The sequence below is a fragment of the Triticum dicoccoides genome, chromosome 2B (genome assembly GCF_002162155.2).
Source record: "Triticum dicoccoides isolate Atlit2015 ecotype Zavitan chromosome 2B, WEW_v2.0, whole genome shotgun sequence".
Lineage (NCBI taxonomy): Eukaryota > Viridiplantae > Streptophyta > Magnoliopsida > Poales > Poaceae > Triticum > Triticum dicoccoides.
Window position 1 is genome coordinate 213,594,801 of NC_041383.1, and position 27,834 is coordinate 213,622,634.

At 43.2% G+C, this 27,834-nt stretch overlaps 1 protein-coding gene across 1 annotated transcript; it reads left to right on the top strand.

The window, feature by feature from the left end:
* The first annotated feature begins 25,406 nt into the window (after positions 1-25,406).
* Positions 25,407-27,200, top strand: LOC119363142 (classical arabinogalactan protein 9-like). Its single transcript, XM_037628454.1, has 2 exons — positions 25,407-26,106; positions 26,770-27,200. The coding sequence occupies exons 1-2, from the start codon at positions 25,504-25,506 to the stop codon at positions 26,845-26,847; spliced, it is 681 nt and encodes a 226-aa protein (XP_037484351.1). The 5' UTR covers positions 25,407-25,503; the 3' UTR covers positions 26,848-27,200.
* The last annotated feature ends 634 nt before the right edge of the window (positions 27,201-27,834 follow it).

Here is a 27,834-nt window from a genome sequence, read left to right on the forward strand (position 1 = left end):
AGGTGTTCCTTAAACAGGAACCTATGCTAAAACATAACCTTCCCGTTGAAATTCTTGGGGATCCCCCTCCACCCAAGGGTGATCCCGTGTCTGAACTCAAACCATTACCTGATAATCTTAAGTATGCTTATCTTGATGAAAAAGAAATATATCCTGTTATTATTAGTGCTAACCTTTCAGAGAAAGAAGAAGAAAGATTATTGAAAACTCTGAAGAAGCACCGAGCTTCTATTGGATATACTCTGGATGATCTTAAGGGCATTAGTCCCACATTATGTCAACACAAAATTTCAGTGGAGAAAGATGCCAAACCAGTTAGAGATCCTCAAAGATGATTAAATCCCAAGATGAAGGAAGTGGTAAGAAAGGAGATACTAAAGGTCCTTGAGGCGGGTATTATTTATCCCGTTGCTGATAGTGAATGGGTAAGCCCTGTCCATTGTGTTCCTAAAAAGGAAGGTATTACTGTTGTTCCTAATGATAAAGATGAATTGATCCCGCAAAGAATTATTACAGGTTATAGGATGGTGATTGATTTCCATAAGTTAAATAAAGATACTAAGAAAGATCATTACCCTTTACCTTTTATTGATCAAATGCTAGAAAGGCTATCCAAACACACACATTTCTGCTTTCTAGATGGTTATTCTGGTTTCTCTCAGATACCTGTGTCGGCGAAGGATCAATCTAAAACTACTTTTACTTGCCCTTTTGGTACTTTTGCTTACAGACGTATGCCTTTTGATTTATGTATGCACCTGCTACCTTTCAAAGATGCATGATGGCTATATTCTCTGATTTTTGTGAAAAGATTTGTGAGGTATTCATGGATGATTTTTCTGTTTATGGATCCTCTTTTGATGATTGTTTGAGCAACCTTGATCGAGTTTTGCAGAGATGCAAAGACACTAGTCTCGTCTTGAATTGGAAAAAATGTCACTTTATGGTTAATGAAGGCATTGTCTTGGGGCACAAGATCTCCGAGCGAGGTATTGAAGTTGATAAAGCCAAAGTTGATGCTATTGAAAAGATGCCATGTCCCAAGGACATAAAAGGTATAAGAAGTTTTCTTGGTCACGCCGGTTTTTATAGGAGGCTCATTAAGGACTTTCTAAAATCTCTAGGCCTCTGACTAATTTATTGCAAAAAGATATTCCTTTTGTCTTTGATGATGATTGTGTAGAAACATTTGAAGTACTTAAGAAAGCTTTGATCACTGCACCTATTGTTCAGCCGCCTGATTGGAATTTACCTTTTGAAATTATGTGCAACGCTAGTGATTATGTTGTAGGTGTTGTTTTAGGGCAAAGAGTCGATAAGAAATAGAATGTTATCTAGTATGCTAGTAAGACTCTTGATACTGCCCAGAGAAATTATGCTACTACTGAAAAAGAGTTCTTAGCCGTTGTGTTTGCATGTGATAAATTGAGACCTTATATTGTTGATTCCAAAGTTACTATTCACACTGATCATGCTGCTATTAAATATCTTATGGAAAAGAAAGATGCTAAGCCTAGACTCATTAGATGGGTTCTCTTGCTCCAAGAATTTAATTTGCATATTATTGATAGAAAGGGAGCTGAGAACCCCATTGCAGATAACTTGTCTAGGTTAGAGAATGTTCTTGATGACCCACTACCTATTAATGATAGCTTTCTTGATGAACAATTAGCGGTCGTCAATGCTTCTTGTAATGCTCCTTGGTATGCTGATTATGCTAATTACATTGTTGCTAAATATATACCGCCTAGTTTCACATACCAGCAAAAGAAAAAGTCCTTTTATGATTTAAGACATTACTTCTGGGATGATCCACACCTTTATAAAGAAGGTGTAGATGGTGTTATTAGACGTTGTGTGCATGAGCATGAACAGGAATAGATTCTATGTAAGTGTCACTCTGAATCTTATGGAGGGCACCACGCTGGAGATAGAACTGCACACAAGGTACTACAATCTGATTTTTATTGGCCTACTCTCTTTAAAGATGCTCGTAAGTTTGTCTTGTCTTGTGATGAATGTCAGAGAATAGGTAACATTAGTAGACGTCAAGAAATGCCTATGAATTATTCTCTTGTTATTGAACCGTTTGATGTTTGGGGCTTTGATTATATGGGACCCTTTCTTGCCTCTAATGGTTATACACATATTTTAGTTGCTGTTGATTACGTTACTAAGTGGGTAGATGCTATTCCAACTAGTAGTGCTAATCATAACACTTCTATTAAAATGCTTAAAGAAGTTATTTTTCTGAGGTTTGGAGTCCCTAGATATCTTATGACTGATGGTGGTTCACATTTTATTCATGGTGCTTTCTGTAAGATGCTTGCTAAGTATGATGTCAATCATAAAATAGCATCTCCTTATCATCCGCAGTCTAGTAGTCAAGTAGAGTTGAGCAATAGAGAGCTCAAATTAATTTTGCAAAAGACTGTGAATAGATCTAGAAAGAATTGGTCCAAAAAACTTGATGATGCATTATGGGCCTATAGGACTGCATACAAAAATCCTATGGGTATGTCTCCATATAAGATGGTTTATGGAAAAGTGTGTCATTTACCTCTTGAACTTGAACATAAAGCATATTGGGCTATTAAAGAGCTTAATTATGACTTGAAACTTGTCGGTGAGAAGAGGTTGTTTGATATTAGCTCACTTGATGAATGGAGAACCCAAGCATATGAGAATGCCAAGATTTTCAAAGAAAAAGTCAAACGCTGGCATGATAAGAGGATACATAAGCGTGAGTTTAACGTAGGAGATTATGTGTTATTATTCAACTCTCGTTTAAGATTTTTTGCATGAAAACTTCTCTCAAAATGGGAAGGTCCCTACGTTATCGAGGAGGTCTATCATTCTGGTGCTATAAAAATCAACAACTTCGAAGGCACAAATCCAAGGGTGGTAAACGGTCAAAGAATTAAACATTATATTTCAGGTAATCCTATCAATGTTGAAACTAATATTATTGAAACCATAACCCTTGAGGAATACATAAGGGACACTTTCCAGAACATTCCAGACTCCGAAAAGGCATAGGTATGTGGTACGGTAAGTAAACCGACTCCAAAACAACTCTAATGGCAATTTTTAGCAGTTTTGGATTATTTAAGGATTTTAGGAAGGAAGAAGTAGTCCGAAAGGGACACGAGGCCCCCACGAGAGTGGAGGGTGCCCCCCCCTGTATGGCGTGCCCCCCTATCTCGTGGGCACCTCGTGTGCCTCCCGGACTCTGTTTTCTTGCACATTACGTATTTTGGTCGATAAAAATTCATATATATACTCCCGAAGGTTTTGACCACCGTATCACGCAAATATCCTCTGTTTTCGTTTCGAGTTGTTTCTGTTTCAGATCTAGAGCATCATGGCGTCTCCAAGCGCTCCCAAGGACAAGTTTTTGAGAGGGTTATCAACCCGTATCTCGCGGAGGTTCTGCAACACCCTCAAACCATTGAGATGCGTGAGGGGGTGCTGCACATCCGTGATGTGGAGGGACCAAGACGTACCGGGAGCGTGGAGACAAAGCTCGAAGCCGTGGAGCAGGAAGTTTACAAGTGTCAAGGGATGGTGGAGCGTGGACTCAACGCCAACCAGATGATGATCACGGAGTTCACCAACAACCACAAGCTAGATGCTAAAGTCATTGGGGAGACCATCTTCAAGCTTCAAGAGAAAATCGAGCACCTCCAAGCCCAGATCTATGACCTGCAAAACCAGAACTGTGAGTATGAATATAGATTCAAGCGAATGAGTTTGGCTGCAGATTTAAGGATCCCGGAGACTCGATCATCCTTTTATGATGGAGAGCATGTGCCTTGGAAGACGGACGACAAGCCATCATCATCAACAACTCCTACTTCACCACCTCCGAGGAAATAATCACATGGGTATGGGCACTCCCCTTGGCAACTGCCAAGCTTGGGGGAGGTGCCCCGGTATCGTATCACCATCACACTCCTATCGTATCACCATTACTTAGTTTGATCCTTTTAGTAGTATCTTGATCTAGTAGATTGAAATTTAGATATCAAGTAGTTTTGAGTTTTGCTTTGTGATCTCGTTATGTAATCGAGTCCGTGTGCTATCTATAATAAAGATTAGTGTTGAGTCAAGGGCTTTGCTTTGTTGCTATGATCTTGAGAAAGTAGAAAGAATAAAAGAGTTCATATTGATCTTATGGATAGTGATAACTTCACACATAGAAAGTATGAGGCATAAAAATTGTTGAGAGTTGATCAACGTAGCCTTGGTCATCATTGCAATTAATAGGAAGTGATAAGGAAAGAGGGGTTCACATATAAATATATTATCTTGGACATCTTTTATGATTGTGAAGCACTCATTTAAGTATGACATGCTAAAAGAGTTGATGTTGGACAAGGAAGACAACGTAATGGTTTATGTTTTCCGACATCTCAGTTAAAGTATATTGTCATTGACCTTCCAAACATGTTGAGCTTGCCTTTCCCACTCATGCTAGCCAAATTCCTTGCACCAAGTAGAGATACTACTTGTGCTTCCAATTATCCTTAAACCCAGTTTTGCCATGAGAGTCCACCATACCTACCTACGGATTGAGTAAGATCCTTCAAGTAAGTTGTCATCGGTGCAAGCAATAAAAAATTGCTCTCTAAATATGTATGACTTATTAGTGCAGAGAAAATAAGCTTTGTATGAACTTGTTGTGGAAGCAATAAAAGCGACGGGCTGCATAATAAAGGTCCACATACAAGGGGCAATATAAAGTGAAGTTCTTTTGCATTAAGATTTTGTGCATCAACCCTAAACGCGCATGACAACCTCTGTTTCCCTCTGCGAAGGGCCTATCTTTTACTTTATGTTTTTACTTCATGCTTGAGTCAAGGTGATCCTCACCTTTCCCTTTTTCATTTTATCCTTTGGCAAGCTCCTCATGTTTGAAAGATCATGATGCATATATTCAATTGGATGTAAGTTAGCATGGGCCATTATTGTTGACATCACCTAAAGGTGAATACATTGGGAGGCAACACAATAAGCCCCTATCTTTCTCAGTGTCCGGCTGAAACTCTATAACCACAAGTATTGCGTGAGTGTTAGCAATTGTACGGGACTACGAGATAGTTGAGTATGTGAGCTTGCTGAAAAGCTCTATTATGGACTCTTTCTGATGTTACGATAAATTGCAATTGCTTCAGTGACTGAGATTATAGTTTGTTAGTTCCCAATGAAGTTTTTGAACCATACTTGACATTGTGAATTGCTTGTTACTTGAGCATAGGAAATCATATGATAAAATCTATTTATGTTGTTGTTATTAGAACGATCATGATGCCCTCATGTCCGTATTTTATTTTTATCGACACCTCTATCTGTAAACATGTGGACATATTTTTCGATTTCGGCTTCCGCTTGAGGACAAGCGAGGTCTAAGCTTGGGGGAGTTGATACGTCCATTTTGCATCATGCTTTTATATCAATATTTATTGCATTATGGGCTGTTATTATACATTATATCTCAATACTTATGGCTATTCTCTCTTATTTTACAAGGTTTACCATGAAGGAGGGAATGCCGGCAGCTGGAATTCTTGCTGGAAAAGGAGCAAACGTTGGAAACCTATTCTGCACAGCTCCAAAAGTCCTGAAACTCCACGAAACAACTTTTTGGATTTAATAAGAATTTCTAAGCAAAAGAAATAGGCCAGGGGGCACACCCTGTCCAGGAGATAGGGGATGCCCCCCTATAGGGCCCGCCCCCTATCTCCTGGGCCCCCTGGTGGGCCTCCGGCGTCCATCTTCTGCTATATCATCACTTTTACCATGGAAAAAATCGTGGGCAAGCTTACGGGACAAAACTCCGCCGCCACGAGGCGGAACCTTGGCGGAATCAATCTAGGGCTCTCGCAGAGCTGTTCTGCCGGGGACACTTCCCTCCGGGGGGGGGGGGAATCATCACCAACGTCATCACCAACGATCCTCTCATCGGGAGGGGGTCAATCTCCATCAACATCTTCACCAGCACCATCTCCTCTCAAAACCTTAGTTCATCTCTTGTATCCAATCTTGTATCAAAACCACAAATTGGTACCTGTGGGTTGCTAGTAGTGTTGATTACTCCTTGTAGTTGATGCTAATTGGTTTACTTGGTGGAAGATCATATGTTCAGATCCTTTATGCATATTATTACTCCTCTGATTATGAACATGAATATGCTTTGTGAGTAGTTACGTTTGTTCCTGAGGACATGGGTGAAGTCTTGCTATTAGTAGTCATGTGAATTTGGTATTCGTTCGATATTTTGATGAGATGTATGTTGTCTTTTCCTCTAGTGGTGTTATGTGAACGTCGACTACATGACACTTCACCATTATTTGGGCCTAGAGGAAGGCATGGGGAAGTAATAAGTAGATGATGGGTTGCTAGAGTGACAGAAGCTTAAACCCTAGTTTATGCGTTGTTTCGTTAGGGGTTGATATGGATCCATAACGCTTAATGCTGTGGTTAGGTTTACCTTAATACTTCTTTTTGTAGTTGCGGATGCTTGCAATAAGGGTTAATCATAAGTGGGATGTTTGTCCTAGTTAGGGCAGTACCCAAGTACCGGTCCACCCACATATCAAATTATCAAAGTACCGAACGCGAATCATATGAACGTGACGAAAACTAGCTTGACGATAATTCCCAATGTGTCCTCGGGAGCTCCTTTATTATTATTAGAATTCGTCCAGGCTTATCCTTGGCTACATAAAGGATTGGGCCACCTTGCTGCACTTTATTTACTTTATTTACTTGTTGCTCGTTACTATTTATCTTATCACAAAACTACCTATCACCTACTATTTCAGTGCTTGCAGAGAAAACCTTACTGAAAACCGCTTATCATTTCCTTCTACTCCTCGTTGGGTCGACACTCTTACTTATCGAAAGGACTACAATAGATCCCCTACACTTGTGGGTCATCAACGGGCTGTCGGTGTGGTGTTGAAGTTGATCAATAGTGGTGCACCTACGCCATGTATGGATCAATACTCAGTTTCCATCGAGGCCCAACCCATCCAGGTTCTTATGGTCCTTTGCCTCTCGGCTTCTGTTTTATTGAAACTGCATAACTGTTCCATGCCTAATGCTATTCCTTCTTGTGAGAGGAGCGGCGTGTGTGGGAAAGGTGCACTCCCTCTCTTTCGCTCTTCATATGTACTCTTTCTTGGTTTAGATCTTTCTCAGCATCTCATGCCACGAGTCAAAATGAGTAGTACTACTCATGTACATTCTGGTGTCACTATGTCGTGCTCATTAGCTTTGCTAGGTAGCAATGATTATAGCTCCTGATTTCTGCATGTCTTCCTTTCCTGTTGTGCACTTTTCTATGATTGCATTGCTAAGAGCCTTTATTTTTTTCCTTCTATTCTTTGCTAATATATTCTTCTTAATTAGTTTTTTTAATTATCAATATAGGCCTTTAATTTGTGTGCACCTAATATTAAATCCTGAGCAAAGTGAAATGATGTAGTGTTTGGGAAACACGCCTATGATCTGGATTATTAACTGTTTGATTCCTTTAGGTGATGAGGCAGCCGTCAACATGGGCCTCCTGAAGAACGGTTGGGCGGTGCAAAGCGCAACTCCGACGCGGTTCCTCGCCAATTGGACGGCGTTCAGGCGCAACCCTGGTGCCCACTGAGTACTGCCTCGGCTACAACCTCCCACGGTGAGCTCCATCTTCCTCCTGCTCATCTGCTTCGGCTACTGTATTGGACATGGCCATGGTTATATTGATGTGGTGCTCGTCTGGTTGATGCTCTATGCCCTAGTCATGCATTGGTCCCTACTTGAGCCCTGTAGTTGTGGATGCATGCTATTCTAGGGTTTGCAGGCTGCTGTACTTGTTGAGTTGCTATCATAGGAGCTCCTGTGATGATCTGGTTTACATGTGGATGCCCTGGTCGTATAGCCATGCTCCTGGATTTGCTAAATTGATAAGTGGCGTGCGTGCTAGGGCGATGATGATTAATGGCTGAAATAAGTGTGCCTTCGAGCAATCGAGGTACCTATGGGTATCAAGTTGGATCCTCCCTCTTGTCTCTAGAATCCTTTTTGATCATGTGATACTTGTTCTTCTACCCTTGGATGGTCATTCTTGTTGAGTGATAACCAGGGTAGCTCCACTGTATAAACAGATTGATCTGGCGATTAGAGAGGACGGGGGTAGGTTATATGATCGAGGAAAGGCAAATCTGAGCCCACTATGCAATGAACCCTGAACCCTTTGTTCCAGAATTCACGAGCATTCCTACAAGCTCTCACAGCAATTAGAGCTTTTCGGTCGTCGGATCGGTTTGCTTGATGCGATTCTGGCTGTCGGATCGAGCCACTGGAAGACCTCGGCCGTCGGATCGAAATCATGTCCCCCTGTAGCATGTTTGATCCCGCCTGGCTCGCGTGTCGGTTACTCCTTCCGTCTGACCAGATCTCACTGACCTATGGGGTCCTGGCGGGTGGGTCGCGTCCGTCAGCGAGCAAGTGCGGCCGGTGCGTCCATTCACGCGCGCGCCGGCGGTAAATATCCTGCGCCACCGCACATAATAACGTGCCTCCTGCCGAGGGTATTTTGGGTATTTCACCTGGTGGGTATCCGCGTGTCGTTTGGTGGATGGGTGCTTTTTCTCCTTCTGGTCCTCACTTCACCGATTGGTTGAAACCCTAGCCGCCACTATCCTCTACTACAACCTCCCTTGGTGAGCTCTGTCTTCCTCCTGCTCCCCTGCTTCAGCTACTATATGGGACATGGTCGTGGCTGTGTTGATGTGGTGCTCATCTGGTTGTTGCTCTATGCCCTACTCTTGCATCGGTTCCTACTTGAGCTTTGTAGTTGTGGATCCATGCTATTCTAGGGGTTTGCAGGCAGCTGTTCATGTTCAGTTGCTATCGTAGGAGCTCTTGTGGTGCCCTGGTTTACATTTGGGTGGTCTATTCCTATAGCTATGCTCCTGGATTTGCTAAATTGATCAGTGGCGTTCGTGCTAGGGCGATGATGATTAACCTGTGGGTATCAAATTGGATCCTCCCTCTTGTCTCTAGAATCCTTTCTGATCCTATGATACCTATTGATTTGTCCTTGGATGGTCATTCTTGTTGAGTGATAACCAGGGCAGCTCCATTGGATAAACATATTGACCTGATGATAAGAGATGACGGGGGTAGGTTATATGATCGAGGAAAGGCAAATCTGAGCCCACTATGCAATGATCCCTTAACTCTTTTTATTTGTATTTAAAGGCGTTGCTTATTTATGCTCCAGTGTTTATAGCCGTCTTATGTAAAGATTTCTTTTCGGTTATATCTTTATTGCATATGAGTTGTTCTTGATATTTTATTATTTGTTGTTGGTTCTTTATTTAATTTGGTTAAGAGTAAGTTGCACTTTGTTATGCTAGAAAGGCTCATTCGCATCAAGTTGTCGGTTGAATGGCTTTGTTGTTTTTTAGGGATTTGTCTAGGGTTTGCTGGTTAATCCATTCTGATTTTGTCTGATCGTGCTCTTGGCTTCCGAGCCGTGGTGCTCGAGGTGGTCTGGCTGCCACCGCCGCACCTGCTCGATGCTGCACCACCCGTTTTCCTCGTCGTCGATGAGCTTCTTGGGCTCCTCAATGATTCTTCCAAGGAGCTCGTGAGCAAGAGAGTGAGAGGTGTCTTCTTCTTCCTCCTCCTCTTCTTCTTCATGGAGAGAAACATAAGAAAACCATTAGTCTCATCATCTTATGGAGCTGAGTATTGTCCCATAACTATTGTTGCATGATTTAGCATACTATAAATGTTAATCAGTCCCTTAAATTTGCATTGCATGGTTCCCCTTAAAGAATTGCATTTTTTCCAGTTATTTCTTATTGTTGTTAGCAGGACAAATATGTGTATTTTATAACACTGTTGGAGGACAGATGCGAATTTGGTTGGCTTTTTTCTTGCACCGGCAACATCATCTCTACATCTGATGTTTAGGTTGTGTTAGTAATGACTAATGAGAAAGTGTGGCAAATAATCGCTGAACAGAGTCAGATGATTCATTCATGTGCCAGTGTTTGCACTATATGCCTATAGTCAGTCATGACTCATTTTCGCTTGTGCATACACTATTTTTTAGAAAGTGATAGCAATACTGTAGTTTTTACAAATTGCAAAAACGAAAAAAATAATCTTCGGTTCTATTTTAGAGTCAAACCAGATGATCAGCGCCGTCAGCCACGTAGAATGATTTTGTAGGTTGATACTAGAGGCTAATTATATGTGAATTGTTGATGAGTAGAAAGCAAACGTACAGAGGGTATGCCAACTATTGTAAGCTCGAGAATTCATATACATCATTTATGCATGGGTTTGTTGTGTTTCTAATTTCCAAATGTTTACTATGTGTGTAGTTGCATAATATTTCTAGATAACTCAAACACAGTGATTATGCATGTGTGTATCATGTATCTTATTTCCAAATGCTTATTGTGTGTGTCGTTGCATATTGTTCCTTTATACATAATTGTATGGTGATCATGATGCATACTTCTTTGGAATACAGAACCATGTTACACTGCTATTCTTACCTTTTCTATTGGTGCAGTGTTGTTGCTAAATGATGAAGAGGCATACAGTGTTTTTTTCAATTTACTCTATCAGGTAAAACACAGAACAATGTAAGTTTATGTTGCTGCTTGTGTGGGTTAAATATTTTTTGACATGATAGCTACTATTATTCATGATGGAATTTACTGTTGTCGGTTCTATTATAAAAGCATGGTTGCATCTAAGAATGGCTCCTCGGACTTCTTGTTTCTGTTTTTAGTGTAGATAGACATTTTCGACATATTATAAAGTGTGTGGAACATGCATTTGTTCTTTTATTCCATCACATTTTGTTGTTGTTATATCTGCTTGTGATGAATCGAATGCAAGTCATCCACTTATCTATCTTTTGATTTTTCTCTTTCTCTAGAGCATGCTGAAGTCTGAACGCCAACTGAGCTTGGGCCGGCTAGCGCAATATCTAAGGCGAACGTAAATCTTGTCCGTAAAGAATAAAAATGTCATGTGAGTATCATGTAATTTCTTTGGCGCTTCATATGTTTCTTAAATTGTCGCCGTCGCAATAATCATCGATACCTGAACACAGGAGCCAGTCAAGCGCCCTTCCCCATTTCAAAGACGGGGAATAATTATCGCGGCACCATCTGAAAACTCTGCTCCTTCGGATATCGCTCATACGGCTGCAGCTTTTAGCACTGCGACCACCGCCATGCCCAAGACTATTAGTGGATGATTCTTTGCCATCAACCTCCCTCCAGATCAGGTTGGCAGACTGCAGCCGTGTCTGGTTGCGCGCTTCAACACAAGCCACACGATCAATGACGTGCGGGCTCATCGACACGACAAGGCCAGGAGAAATAAATGACTACACCCTACAGGTCGGGTTCCCCCCTAAGCCCCTCGACGACGTGACCAACACCATCGAGGAAGCCGGTGTCGCCAGCTCGGTGATCATCCAGAGTCTAATCTTAACAGACTGTTGACCACACGTCATCGAACGCATCATCCATCTGTCCCAATCGTGCACATTTCCTTGCCCTTTTGTCCGTCCCTGAGCTCTCTTGGATGCCCCTCAGGTATTAAGATTGTAAAAATTGGTGAGATCTCTGGGTACCTGTCTTATTCATCTGCTATGGCGTAAGTATACTTGGCTTGCACTTGTGCTTCCTGTCCGGTCTTCATCGCGTTTTGTGTACTGGCAATCCTTTTATTCATGTCTAATGGCCTCTTTGGTACGGGCATGGGACAGGGAAGGGTAGCTACAATGGATGCCCATTATTCATGTTTTGTTCTGTTCATCGATGAAAGTCTTAGACGCCGATTGCAATTTGTGAGCAACCGGGGTGGGTTATTAGCAGGCAGTGACTCCAGCGCTAAACCGTATTTTCTACTAATTTATCATTACTTTCTTGATCAAAGCGTTGGGACCGGCACCCTCGCGCCAAGGCGTGATCCCGATCTAGTTTTTTACATAGGAGGTACCATCTTGCACCATGCGATAAAGGGTTGTTTGATGCAACAAAAATAGTGGTACTAACTTATATTTAAGAAACAAATCCTTATTTAACACTATCTTAAATTCGGTTTCCTTATTTGACACGAAAAAAGTTATTTTCTTCCCTATTTAACAAAGAGTGTAAATTTTGTGCATTTTATGACACTTTCGTTGATTTTGAGCACAAATGACACCTGAAAAGACCCTTTTGCCCCTCAGGTGGTATGTCTGTGTGCGGGACAGTAGCGCACACACGCAGCATCAGTGCGTGGGCCATAGCACATAGGCAGCAGCACATACACACGCAACAACACACATGCACGCGCACACACACAACAGCACACACAGCACACGTACACACGCAACAGCACATACCCAGCAACACACGCAGCAGCACAGATGCACACATCACACATGCACGCAACATCACACATTGACACACACACACACACACACACGTACACACACGATAGCAAACACACATGCAACATCACACACGCAGCAGCACCAGCATACACGTGCGCGCGTGCACATGCACGCGCGCACATACACACAGCAGCAGCACCAGCACACACACGTGCACACAAACAGACCACATGAGGGCAAATGGGTCTTTTCAGGTGTCATTTAGACTCAAAATGGACAGAAGTGTCATAAAAGGCATAAAATTTAGACTCGTTGTTATATAGGAAAGAAATCATTTTTTGATGTCAAATTGGGCATAAAATTTAGAGCCGGTGTTAAATAAGGAATTCTCTCTGTATTTAATCACAAACCAACTTGTGGTTGGATGGTTAGAGGGACGGTGGTATCCCCAACCCATCAGTGTTCAAGTCCTAGTTCTCGTTTTATTTCTGGATTTATTTTAGGATTTTCGGTGATGCGCTTTCTTTTTTTTCGAGGGTATGCCAATGGCGTACCTTAGCTTTATAGAAGGGAGAAAAATATGTACAACAGATTACACATGTGCTAGTTAGGGGTCACAAGTCGACCCTAACCAACCCTCCACACCACTCCCTAAGTCTACTCGACTACTATGTATCTAGATGTCCTCCAAACGCTCCTGCTCTTGCCCATGTCCTGAGATCATCGAAGATCATGTCCACCGTATCCCATTCATTCTTGATCATTCTGGTGCCAAAAACCCTCGCGTTCCTTTGCTTCCATAACGTCCAACAGATTAGCATCATGAAAGTGTCAAAGCCTTTCCGGGATTGCTTATCTATTCGTTTTCTACCTTCTGTCCACCACTGCACCAGCCTCGAGTTGTTAGTTGGGCATAGGTCTGTCGTCATACCCATCCTGACAATGCAACGAAACCACACTTGCCGCGAGAAGACGCATTGCAGCAATATATGATCAACCGTGTCCTCCTCTTGGTCACACATGTAGCATTGTGAGATTTGGTCCTGTAAACTGTGCCTGGTTCTCCTGTCTGATGTCCAGAGATGATATTGCACAGCTAGCTGATACTTCTCCAACGTATCTATAATTTTTTATTGTTCCATGCTATTATATTACCCCGTTTGGATGTTTATGGGCTTTATTTTACACATTTATATCATTTTTGGGACTAACCTACTAACCGGAGGCCCAACCGATATTGTTGTTTTTTTGCCTATTTCAGTATTTCGAAGAAAAGGAATATCAAACGGAGTCCAAACGGAATGAAACCTTCGGAAGCGTGATTTTTGGAACGAACGTGATCCGGAGAGCTTGGAGTGCAAGTCAAGAAGCACCCGAGGCCCCCACGAGATAGGAGCCCCCCCCCCGTAGGGCGTGCCCCATGTCTCGTGGGCCCCTCGGGCGGTCACCGACGTACTTCTTCCTCCTATATATACCTACGTACCACGAAAACATCCAGGGGCACCATGAAACACAATTTCCACCGTCGTAACGTTCTGTATCCGCGAGATCTCATCTTGGAGCCTTCGCCGGCACTCTGCCAGAGGGGGAATCAACCACAGAGGGCATCTACATCAACATCCTTGCCCCTCCGATGAGTTGTGAGTAGTTTACCACAGACCTACGGGTCCATAGTTATTAGCTAGATGGGCCTCTACATCAACATCCTTGCCCCTCCGATGAGTTGTGAGTAGTTTACCAAAGACCTATGAGTCCATAGTTATTAGCTAGATGGCTTCTTCTCTCTTTTTGGATCTCAATACAATGTTCTCCCCCTCTCTTGTGGAGATCTATTCGATGTAAACTCTTTTTGCAGTGTGTTTGTCGAGATCCGATGAATTGTGGGTTTATGATCAAGTTTATCTATGAATAATATTTGAATCTTCTCTGAATTCTTTTCTGTATGATTGAGTTATCTTTGCAAGTCTCTTCGAATTATCAGTTTGGTTTGGCCTACTAGATTGATCTTTCTTGCCATGGGAGAAGTGCTTAGCTTTGGGTTCAATCTTGCGGTGTCCTTACCCAGTGACAGAAAGGGTTGCAAGGCACGTATTATATTGTTGCCATCGAGGATAACAAGATGGGGTTTATATCATACTGCTTGAGTTTATCCCTCTACATCATGTCATCTTGCTTAATGCGTTACTCTGTTCTTATGAACTTAATACTCTAGATGCAGGCAGGAGTCGGTCGATGTGTGGAGTAATAGTAGTAGATGCAGGCAGGAGTCGGTCTACTTGTTATGGACGTGAAGCCTATATACATGATCATGCCTAGATAATCTCATAACTATGCGCTTTTCTATCAATTGCTCGACAGTAATTTGTTCACCCACAGTAATACTTATGCTATCTTGAGAGAAGCCACTAGTGAAACCTATGCCCCCCGGGTCTATCTCTTATCATATTTGCTTTCAATCTACTTTTATTTGCATCTTTACTTTTTGCATCTATATCATAAAATACCAAAAATATATTTATCTTATCATACTATCTTTATTAGATCTCACTTTCGCAAGTGGCCGTGAAGGGATTGACAACCCCTTTATTGCATTGGTTGCGAGTTCTCAGTTTGTTTGTGTAGGTGCGTGGGACTTTTGAGGAGCCTCCTACTAGATTGATACCTTGGTTCTCAAAACTGAGGAAAATACTTACGCTACACTTGCTGCATCACCCTCTCCTCTTCGAGGAAAACCAACGCAAGCTCAAGACGTAGCAAGAAGGATTTCTGGCGCCGTTGCCGGGGAGGTCTTCGCTCAAGTCAAGACATACCAAGTACCCATCACAAACCCATCTCCCTCGCATTTACATTATTTGCCATTTGCCTCTCGTTTTTCTCTCCCCCACTTCACCCTTACCGTTTTATTCGCCATCTCTTTCCCAATCTCCTCCTATCTTTTTCACTTGCCCTCTTTTTGTTTGCTTGTGTGTTGGATTACTTGTTGCCATGGCGCAGATAATACCAAATTGTGTGATTTCTCGAATACAAATAATAATGATTTCCTTAGTACTCCGATTGCTCCTCTTAATGATGTTGAGTCTTGTGAAATCAATACCGCTTGTTGAATCTTGTTATGAAAGATCAATTTGCCGGCCTTCCTAGTGAAGATGCCGCTACTCATCTAAACAATTTTGTTGATTTGTGTGATATGCAAGAGAAGAAAGATATTGATAACAATATTGTCAAATTGAAGTTATTTCCGTTTTCACTTAGAGATCATGCTAAAGTTTGGTTTTCATCTTTGCCTAGAAATAGTATTGATTCTTGGAACAAGTGCAAAGATGCTTTTATTTCTAAGTATTTTCCTCCAGCTAAGATCATCACTCTTAGGAACGATATTATGAATTTTAAACAACTTAATCATGAGCATGTTTCCCAATCTTGGGAAAGAATGAAATTGATGCTTAGCAATTGCCCTACTCATGGTTTGAATTTATGGATGATCATACAAAAATTTTATGCCGGTTTGAACTTTGCTTCTAGAAATCTCTTAGATTCGGCCGCGGGAGGCACGTTTATGGAAATTATGTTAGGAGATGCTACAAAATTACTTGATAATATTATGGCTAATTATTCTCAATGGCACACCGAAAGATCTTCTAGTAAAAAAGTGCATGCTATAGAAGAAATCAATGTTTTGAGTGGAAAGATGGATGAACTTATGAAGATGTTTGCTACTAAAAATACTCCTCTTAATCCCAATGATATGCCTTTGCCTTCTTTGATTGAGAATAATAATGAATCTATGGATGTGAATTTTGTTGGTAGGAATAGTTTTGGAAACAATGCTTATAGAGGAAACTTTAATGCTAGACCGTTCCCTAGTAATTCCTCTAATAATTATGGAAATTCCTACAATAATTCTTATGGTAATTTTAATAAGATGCCCTCTGATTTTGAGAATAGTGTGAAAGAACTTATGATTTCTCAAAAGAATTTTAATGCTTTGCTTGAAGAAAAATTGCTCAAAGTTGATGATTTGGCTAGGAACGTTGATAGACTTTCGCTTGATGTTGATTCTCTTAAACTTAGATCTTCTCCTCCTAAGCATGATATCAATGAGTCTCTCAAAGTAATGAGAATTTCCATTGATGAGTGTAAGGAAAGAACCGCTAGATTGCGTGCTAAAAGAGATAGCTTTATAAAAGCGTGTTCTTCTAGTTTCCGTGAAAATAATGATGAGGATCTTAAAGTTATTGATGCGTCTCCTATTAGATCTATGTTTTGCAATATGAATTTTTATGATTATGGGACTAATGATGAATCAACTTTGCCTAGAAGGCGTCCCAAGAATTCAGAATCTTTAGATCTTGATGCTAAATTTGGTAAAAGTGAGATTGGAGAATCCTCAACTTCTAATAATATTGAACCTTCTATCTCGGACTTCAAGGAATTTGATTATAATAATTGCTCTTTAAAAAGTTGTATTTCCTTGTTGCAATCCGTTGTTAATTCTCCTCATGCTTATAGTCAAAATAAAGCTTTTACCAAACATATTGTTGATGCCTTGATACAATCTTATGATGAAAAAACTTAATTTGGAAGTTTCTATACCTAGAAAACTTAATGATGAGTGGGAACATACTATAAAGATTAGAATTAAAGATTATGAGTGTTTTGCTTTGTGTGATTTGGGTGCTAGTGTTTCCACGATTCCGAAAACTTTATGTGATATTCTAGGTTTCCATGATCTTGATGACTGCTCTTTAAATTTGCACCTTGCGGATTCCACCATTAAAAAGCCAATGGGAAGAATCAATGATGTTCTCATTGTTGCAAATAGAAATTTGGTGCCCGTAGATTTTATCGTTCTCGATATAGATTGCAATCTCTCTTGCCCTATTATTCTTGGTAGACCTTTCCTTAGAACGATTGGTGCGATTATTGATATGAAGGAAGGAAACATTAGGTTCCAATTTCCCTTAAAGAAAGGCATGGAGCACTTTCCAAGAAAGAAAGTCAAATTACCTTATGAATCTATCATGCGTGCTACTTATGAATTTAGTGCCAAAGATGGCACTCGTTAGATCTATCTTTGCTTTTATGCCTAGCTAGGGGCGTTAAATGATAGCGCTAGTTGGGAGGCAACCCAATTTTCTTTATGTTTTTGCTCCTGTTTAGTAATAAATCTTGCATCTACCTTCTATTTAGATATTTTTTTATCTTTTAATTAGTGTTTGTGCCAAGTAGAACCTATAGGATAACCTACGATGATAGTTGATTTGATTCTGCTGAAAAACAGAAACTTTGCGCGCACGAATATAATTTTGTTAAATCACAGGAACGTGCTTTTGCGTTGATTCTTTTTGATTCTGTTCAATAAATAAATTGTCCAAGACTTCCTATCTTGGTAGGATTTTTAGAGTTCCAGAAGTTTGCGTTAGTTACAGATTGCTATAGACCGTTCTGTTTTTGACAGATTCTGTTTTTCGTGTGTTGTTTACTTATTTCAATGCATCTATGGCTAGTAAATTAGTTTATAAACCATAAAGAAGTTGGAATACAGTAGGTTTAACACCAAAATAAATAAATAATAAGTTCATTGCAGTACCTTATGTAGTGGTTTTGTTTTCTTTCACTAACGGAGCTTATAAGATTTCCTGTTGAGTTTTGTGTTGTGAAATTTTTAAGTTTTGGGTAAAGCTTTTATGGACTATGGAACAAAGGGTGGCAAGAGCCTAAACTTGGGGATTCCCATGGCACCCCAAGATATTCAAGAATATCCAAAAGCCTAAGCTTGGGGATGCCCCGGGAAGGCATCCCCTCTTTCGTCTTCGTTCATTTGTAACTTTACTTGGAGCTATATTTTTATTCGCCACATGATATCTGTTTTGCTTGGAGCGTCGTGTATTATAGTAGTCTTTGCTTTTTAGTTTACCACAATCATCCTTACTGTACATACCTTTTGGGAGAAGCCTATTTGATTAGAATTTGCTAGAATACTCTATGTGCTTCACTTATATCTTTTGAGCTTGATAGTTTTTGCTCTAGTGCTTCACTTATATCTTTTAGAGCACGGTGGTGTCTTAATTTTGAAGAAATTGCTAGTCTCTAATGATTCACTTATATTATTTTGAGAGTCTTTTAGAACAGCATGGTATTTTCTATGGTCATAAAGTTGGTCCTAGAATGATAAGCATCCAAGTTGGGTATAATAAAAACTATCATAGGAAGTGAATTGGATGCTATGATCAATTTCATACTTGATAATTGTTTTGAGATATGGAGGTAGTGATATTAAAGTCATGCTAGTTGGGTGATTATGAATTCAAAGAATGCTTGTGTTGAATTTAGCAGGTCCCGTAGCATGCACGCATGGTTAAAGTTGTGTAACAAATTTGAAACATGAAGTGTACCTGGCTTGTGCATCCTTATGAGTGGCGGTCGGGGACGAGCGATTGTCTTTTCCTACCAATCTATCTCCCTAGGATCATGCGCGTAGTACTTGGTTTTTGATGACTTCTAAATTTTTGCAATAAGTATATTAGTTCTTTTGACTAATGTTGAGTCCATGGATTATGCGCACTTTTACCTTTCCACCTTTGCTAGCCTCTTCGGTACCGTGCATTGCCCTTTCTCACCTTGAGAGTTGGTGCAAACTTCGCCGGTGCATCCAAACCCCGTGATACGATACGCTCTATCACACATAAACCTCCTTATATCTTCCTCAAAACAGCCACCATACCTACCTATTATGGCATTTCCATAGCCATTCCGAGATATATTGCCATGCAACTTTCTACCGTTCCGTTCATCATCATCATGACATACTTTACTTTTGTCATATTGCCATTGCATGATCATGTAGTTGACATCATACTTGTGGCAAAGTCACCATGCATTATTTTTCATACATGTCACTCTTGATTCATTGCACCATCCCGGTACACCGCCGGAGGTATTCATATAGAGTCATATCTTGTTCTAGTTTCAAGTTGTAATCCTTATATTGTAATCAATAGAAGTGTGATGATCATCATTATTAGAGCATTTCCCAAAGAAAAAGAAAAAGGAAAGAAAAAAGGAAGAAAGACCAAAAAAAATAAAGGCCCAAAAAAAAGAGAAAAAGAAAAAAAAGAAAGAAAATAATAATAATAAGGCAATGTTACTATCTCTTTTTCCACACTTGTGCTTCAAAGTAGCACCTTGTTCTTCATGTAGTGAGTCTCATATATTGTGCTTCAAAGTAGCACCATGTTTTTCACAGAGTGAGTCTCATAAGTTGTCTTTTTCATACTAGTGGGATTTTTCATTATAGAACTTGGCTTGTATATTCCTACGATGGGCTTCCTCAAATGCCCTAGGTCTTCGTGAGCAAGCAAGTTGGATGCACACCCACTAGTTTTCTTTTGTTGAGCATTCATTTATAGCTCTAGTGCATCCGTTGCATGGCAATCCCTACTCCTCATGTTGACATCAATTGATGGGCATCTCCATAGCCCGTTGATTATCCTCGTCAATGTGAGACTTTCTCCTTTTTTGTCTTCTCCACATAATCCCCATCATCATATTCTATTCCACCCACCGTGCTATATCCATGGCTCACGCTCATGTATTGTGTGAAGGTTGAAAAAGTTTGAGATTATTTAAGTATGAAACAATTGCTTGGCTTGTCATCGGGGGTATAGAAGTTGCGAACATCTTTGTGTGACGAAAATGAAGCATAGCCTAACTATATGATTTTGTAGGGATGAACTTTCTTTTGCCATGTTATTTTGAGAAGACATGATTACTTTGATTAGTATGCTTGAAGTATTACTATTTATTTTATCAATATGGACTTTTATTTTGAATCATTTGGATCTGAACATTCATGCCACAATAAATAAAATTACATTATGAATTATGCTAGGTAGCATTTCACATCAGAAATTCTCTTTTATCATTTACCTACTCGAGGACGAGCAGGAATTAAGCTTGGGGATGCTTGATACATCTCCAATGTATCTATAATTTTTGATTGTTCCATGCTATTATATTACCCCTTTTGGATGTTTATGGGCTTTATTTTACACATTTATATCATTTTTGGGACTAACCTACTAACCGGAGGCCCAACCCATATTGCTGTTTTTTTGCCTATTTCAGTATTTCGAACCTTCGGGAGCGTGGTTTTTGGAAGGAACGTGATCCGGAGAGCTTGGAGTGCAAGTCAAGAAGCACCCGAGGCCCCCACGAGATAGGAGGCCGCCCCCCCCCCTGTAGGGCATGCCCCCCTGTCTCATGGGCCCCTCGATCGGCCACCGACGTACTTCTTCCTCCTATATATACCTACGTACCCCGAAAACATTCAGGGGCACCATGAAACACAATTTCCACCGCCGTAACCTTCTGTATCCGCGAGATCTCATCTTGAAGCCTTCGCCGACACTCTGCCGGAGGGGGAATCAACCACGGAGGGCCTCTACATCAACATCCTTGCCCCTCCGATGAGTTGTGAGTAGTTTACCACAGACCTATGGGTCCATAGTTATTAGCTAGATGGCTTCTTCTCTCTTTTTGGATCTCAATACAATGTTCTCCCCCTCTCTTGTGGAGATCTATTCGATGTAAACTTTTTTTGCGGTGTGTTTGTCGAGATCCGATGAATTGTGGGTTTATGATCAAGTTTATCTATGAATAATATTTGAATCTTCTCTGAATTCTTTTATGTATGATTGAGTTATCTTTGCAAGTCTCTTCGAATTATCAGTTTGGTTTGGCCTACTAGATTGATCTTTCTTGCCATGGGAGAAGTGCTTAGCTTTGGGTTCAATCTTGCGGTGTCCTTACCCAGTGACAGAAAGGGTTGCAAGGCACATATTGTATTGTTGCCATCGAGGATAACAAGATGGGGTTTATATCATATTGCTTGAGTTTATCCCTCTACATCATGTCATCTTGCTTAATGCGTTACTCTGTTCTTATGAACTTAATACTCTAGATGCAGGCAGGAGTCGGTCGATGTTTGGAGTAATAGTAGTAGATGCAGGCAGGAGTCGGTCTACTTGTTGTGGACGTGATGCCTATATACATGATCATGCCTAGATAATCTCATAACTATGCGCTTTTCTATCAATTGCTCGACAGTAATTTGTTCACCCACCGTAATACTTATGCTATCTTGAGAGAAGCCACTAGTGAAACCTATGCCCCCCGGGTCTATCTCTTATCATACCTGCCTTCAATCTACTTTTATTTGCATCTTTACTTCTTGCATCTATATCATAAAATACCAAAAATATATTTATCTTATCATACTATCTTTATTAGATCTCACTTTCGCAAGTGGCCGTGAAGGGATTGACAACCCCTTTATTGCGTTGGTTGCGAGTTCTTAGTTTGTTTGTGTAGGTGCGTGGGACTTTTGAGGAGCCTCCTACTGGATTGATACCTTGGTTCTCAAAAATGAGGGAAATACTTATGCTACACTTGCTGCATCACCCTCTCCTCTTCGAGGAAAACCAACGCAAGATCAAGACGTAGCACTAGCCACATGAAAATCTTGCACGCAAGAGGTGCCCAACACTTCCATATGGCCCCAAAGGAATGGAATCTAGTTCCTCCCACACACAACATCTTGTACGCCGAGGATGCAATATATACGCCCGATGCATTCCAAGCCTAGATGGGACGGTCCTCAATCTGATCATCCAGCTGGACCTCCATGAGTATCTCCCAAAGCCCGATGAACTTAGTGAGACCCTCCGTACACAGGTCTCCTACAAGATCATCCATCCATGCATGCATGTACATCGCATCCCGCACGAGTCTCCTGTTTTCTACTTGTGTCCGCACCTTTGCCACCACCAATGGGGCAATCTTTTTGATTGTTGCACCATGTATCCATCGGTCTTTCCAAAACAAGGTCTTGCCTCTGGATCCAACTTCCCACTTAACTAGGCTCCCAAAGGCTTGGTCCAACTTTTTTGTTTGCGGTCAAGTTGAGGCCTTGCCAAGGCCTAGACTCATCCGTGCGTCGGAGCCATTCCCATCTCAATCTTAATGCGATGTCGTGTTTAGACAAGTCAATGACTCCAAGCCCTCCCATGTGCTTTGGCCTGCACACCCTAGTCCATGAGACAACACATTTGTCCCCATTCACCGCCTCATTCCCGGCCCAGAAGAAAGCCCTACAACCTTTGTCCACTCTTTACAGAGCCCATTTTGGTGCCTCCGCGATCATGAGGTGATGTGTAGCACGTGCCCTCATAACTTGGTTAACAAGTATGAGCCTCCCAGGCCTCGTCACCAGGCCCCTTTGCCATCCTGGCAAAATGTGTAGTGTTGTATCAACAATAGGCTACCACTCGGATCTTTTTAGCTATTTTATGCTTAGCTAGAGCCCTAGATATTTGCACGGAAAGGTGTCAATCTTCCATGGCACTGCAGACTTGACAAGCTCCTCATCCTCACTCTCAGCCCTGATCATGATCACTGCAGATTTGGCATAGTTTACTTTGAGCCCTGATGCCGCTCCGAATATGGTGAGAATTTCCTTGACGAACATGAGATCTGGCCAAGTTGGCTTTATGAAGAGCACCACATCATCCGCATACAGGGACAAGCGCTGCATAGGGCTACATCCATTGATGGTACTCAACACTCTGGCCTCATGCGCCTTGCTGATGATAACCGTTAAAACGTCCATGGCAATAAAAAACAGCAATGGGGATATCGAGTCCCCTTGCCTAAGCCCTTTGGCATGCATGAATTTGTCGCCAGCGCAGCTATTCACCAAAACTCTCGAGCTGGCAGTAGTAAGAAAAATCGCAATCCAAGAGATCCAACGCTCCAAGAAGCCTTTAGCCCTTAACACCTCAAATAAGAACGGCCACGCCAGAGAATCGAAGGCTTTCGGAATGTCAAGCTTGAGCAACACTCCCTTGGCTTTCCTCCTATGCATCGAACGCGCCATTTGCCGAACCAAGAGGAAATTGTCGTGTAAGCATCTGCCCTTGATGAAAGCGGACTGGTTTGTCTGAACAAGCTCTCCCATGCGTGGCCTTAGCCTGGCTGTCAGCAGTTTGGATGCTATCTTGGGCATACTGTGCACAAGGCATATAGGTCTGAAATCAAACACAACACTCGCTTCCAAGGACTTAGGTATAAGTGTGATCAAAGCTTGGTTAAGCCTTCCAAACCCCCTCCCGTTACCAAGGAAAAGTTTATGGACCGCCGCAACTATATCCTCCTTGATTATCTCCTAAGCCTTTTGGAAGAATAGGCTAATGAACCCGTCCGGCCCAGGCGCCTTGTCCGAAGGTAAATCCTTGATTACCCCCCAAATCTCATCTTCAGAGGACACACGATCTTGCTCCGAAAGATCAATACGCGTGACACCCAGGTCCTCCAGATCAAGTGTGAAGTCTCGGGCACTATCCTTGCCGAGCAACTCTTTGTATGCATTGTAGAAAACTTCCTCCTTGCCTTTCTGATCTGTGATGATGTGCCCGTCCATGATCAAGGAGGGTATGTAGTTTTTCATTCGTCTCCCATTTGCAACCAAGTGGAACAGTTGCGTGTTTGCGTCTCCTTCTTGCAGCCAAGAGATTCTCGATCTCTGTCTCGCAATGGTCCTCTCAAGGGATGCCAACCCCAGCACAAGCTTCTTAAGCGTCCTTCTAAGCCATCTCTCCTCCTTCGTTAGCGCTCGACTCTCCTGAGCACAGTCAAACCGCAAGATGACTATGTAGGCAGTTGCAATTTGCAGTTTTATGTTACCTATCTCCTTTTGTCCCCATGTTGCAAGAGCTCGGGCTGTGTTGCGGAGCATGATGTCAAGTCGCATGAAGGGATCGGTGATATCCGGATCGCAGACCCAAGCCTCCTTGACAACATCCAAGAAACCGTCCATCTTGACCCAAATTTTCTCAAAACGAATCTCCTCCTGACATGCATGCGCTCATGGAGCGCAAGGTGAAGCGGGCAGTGATCGGAGTACTCAGTAGATAGCGCTTGCAACAAGCAATCCGGATGTTGAAGCTCCCAGTCGACGGAGACGAAGGCGCGGTCAATCTTTGTGAGCGTGGGTGTTTCCCTTTCGTTGCTCCACGTGTACTCGTGTCCATGCAAAAAGAGCTACTTGAGCGCGTTATCGTCAACGAATCGCTTGAACTTCCCCATCATTCTCCAGTCCAAGTTGGAGTTACTTTTGTCTGCCGCGTATAGGATAAGGTTAAAGTCTCCCATAACTAGCCAATGCCCTGGGCTTAGCGATCTACGCTCCGAAAGCTCATTCAAGAAATTGATCTTGTGCTCATCCTCCTGCGGTCCGTATACTACTGTTAGCCACCATGGCACTCCCTCCGTGGGCGAGATGTACCCAATGATACTATGGGAATCGTTGAAAAAAATTGTCAAGCGTACCCGCGTTGTGTCCCAAGCCACAAAAATACCACCTCTAGTATCCGACGCCGGCAAATATGTGAAACCATCATAAGTCGGTCCCATGCATTGCAAGATTACAAATGTGTCCACCATCTCTAACTTACCGGTGATGCGCTTTCAGTGGGAGGAGACGCTCCCGTCGACGACGAAGCGCTAACGGTGATTTCGTAAATCTCATGATGATACACCGGCTCAGTTTTTTGAAGATGCCCATAAGGGTAAAACTGTAAAAATGTCACATAACGGCTAGCGGACGCGCGGCAACCAGCCCATATTCTGCGCTTCTCTCTCCGGGTTCTGGGCCGTTCTGCGCGCATGCGTACACAGAGCCCCAACGGCTCTCTCTCCCCCCACAACAGTACCGTTCTCTCTATACAGACAGACACAACAATGCAGAGCTCGGAGGTAGCCCACCCCCACCGAGCCACGTGAACGCGTCCGACCAACTGGCGACACCAACCCCCACATGGCCACGCTGGCCCACTGCAGTTGTGGCGCCGCACCCGCACCCGCACCTCCTCCCCGCCGCTTCCTCCCTCCTTTTCCTGCGCTATTTATCACCGCCCTCGCTGCGTGTGCCACTCCCATCGTAAAGCCAGAGAAAGGAAGAGAGGCAGTCAGAGCACAGAGCCGAGCCTTCGCCTTCGCCCCAGAGAGCGAACGAACGCACACACACAGCCGCAATGGCGCGCGCCGGCGCTCTCTGCCTCGCGCTGCTCTGCCTCCTCGCGGCGCACTCCGCCGTCGCCCAGAAGGCCACGGCACCGGCCGCTGCGCCCACCACCACCACGCCCACACCGGCGGCTCCCGCCAAGAAGACGACCGCGCCCGCCGCGGCGCCGGCCACCACGCCCGTTGCCGCCACCCCACCGACCGCAGCGGCTCCCACCACACCCGCAACCCCCGCCCCCGCCGCGGCGCCACCCACCAAGGCTACCCCGGCACCATCCAAGGCTCCCGCCGCGGCGCCACCCACCAAGGCCTCCTCGCCCCCTGCCCCGGCGCCCAAGGCCAGCACTCCGCCGGTCGAGGCTCCCGTCGCCGCCCCGCCCGCTCCCGTCGCCGAGGCTCCCGCCACCATTCCCACCAAGCCTGACGCCCCCGCGCCCGCCCCGGCCAAGAAGAAGAAGAAGTCATCCTCCAAGAAGAAGAAGAGCAAGGCCCCGGCCCCCGCTCCCGTCGCCGCCGAGGCCCCCACCAAGTCCAAGAAGGCTAAGGCCCCCGCGGCCTCCGACGACTCCGAAGCCCCCGGCCCCGCACTCGATGCTGCCGCCGACGACACCGCGGTACGTTCCAATCTCCACCCTCTATACTACGCCATCTGAATCGACAGTACCCGTCGAAGTTTCACAATTGCTCACAACCGATGGCGCAGCTGATACTGCGTAGTTTCTTTTTCTTTCGGCAAAGAACTGCTACGTAGTTGGACACGACGCCGAACCTCGCTGTTAGTGAAATACTAGTAATTATATGTCCTTAGCAGTGCTCTTACTTACAGTGGCTACTTAGTTTAGTATTACATCTATGAGTGCTTAGATGGCTATTTTAGTAATTAGTGTCATAATGGCTTGCTCATTAGTGGGACCATAGCTTTGTTGGCGCCACCAGACATGTGACTAGAGAAGTGACTGATGAGTGAGAACAGCGGCAGTAGATGCATCCGCATTTGCCCCGTCCCGACATGTTGGCCAGGCACGCATGTGCATCATGCCGTTGCTACGGACAGAGCAGTTAATGGAAAATAAATAAAAGAATTAAACATTTTAAAGTCAAGCTTCTGTCAGTCACTGCCACCACTAGTCCTATTTACGACTCCGAGCGTGTACCGCGACCGTAAACAATGCATTCCGGAAGCCTCCATGACACTGCTCCCACTACTAATCACAGATTATTTTTACTGCCACTTGAAATTGCTGATTAAAATTTGCCTCGTTCGTTGGTGACTGCAGGGCGCGATCCAGAGCATGGCAGGAAGCATCATGTCGGCGTGCGCGATGGCGCTGGGCCTCCTCGCCCTCCTCGCCTAGACGAGCAAAGCCGGTGAACGCGGGAGGCCAGCCGGCCCCGTCGAGACCCGCCACGAGAACACGCAATCATTCATGCGGCCGCTGCACCGGGCCTTTCGGACGAGCTGTCTCTGTCTGTGTGTGTGCACGCCGGAACGCCACCACATTTTGTGCTGTATCTCGTGTCTATTTTTTCTAACTGGCTGGACGGGCCGGCATCTCCTCCTCCTCCTTCCTGTGTAGTCCCACTCACGCACGTCCGCCTCGGATTCTTTCTTCCTGTGTACCAAATTGATGAGATTTGATTTATATTTTTATTACCCCTCATTGTATTATTCCATCATTGTTTAATCATAGATCTGTCTCTTTCGTCATGCGCGCGTGCACTATTTGTTGGGAGTGTCCCGTCCTGTGCTGTGCTGTGCTGTGCTGGCCAGATCTGTTTTTGGTCTGATGTGTATGGCGCTTGGATCTGATCTGGGCCTGGACCGGTGACACCGCAACGGAAATGGGAATTTTACCTTTCTAGGACGTGCTCTTTCTAACACGATGGCAGCCAATGCTAACACAATTTTGGTATTTTCCACCGCTACACAATACCCATGCTTGCCTATTTCTCTCGAGAAAGAAACTAGCAGGAGCAAAAGATGGTATTTTGTTACGACATCTCGTTTTGTTCGGACAAGCAGAAATACTCCCTCAATTCCTAAATATAGGGAGTACGTGGCATGCGTGTTACTCCAAAAATTACGACATCTCGTGTTGTTCGGACAAGCAGAAATACTCCCTTCGTTCCTAAATATAGGGAGTACGCAGCATACATGTTACTCAAAAAATAACCTGATGCTTGCCTATACGACCGTCAAGACAACTGACAGTGTTTAGACATGTCCGCTTCAAATCCCTATTTGTCCAAGCACACAGCTGCTCCCTCAAATTGTTTCAAACCCCTATTTGTCCAAGCACACAACTGCTCCCCTCAAATTGTTTCAAATCCCTATTTGTCCA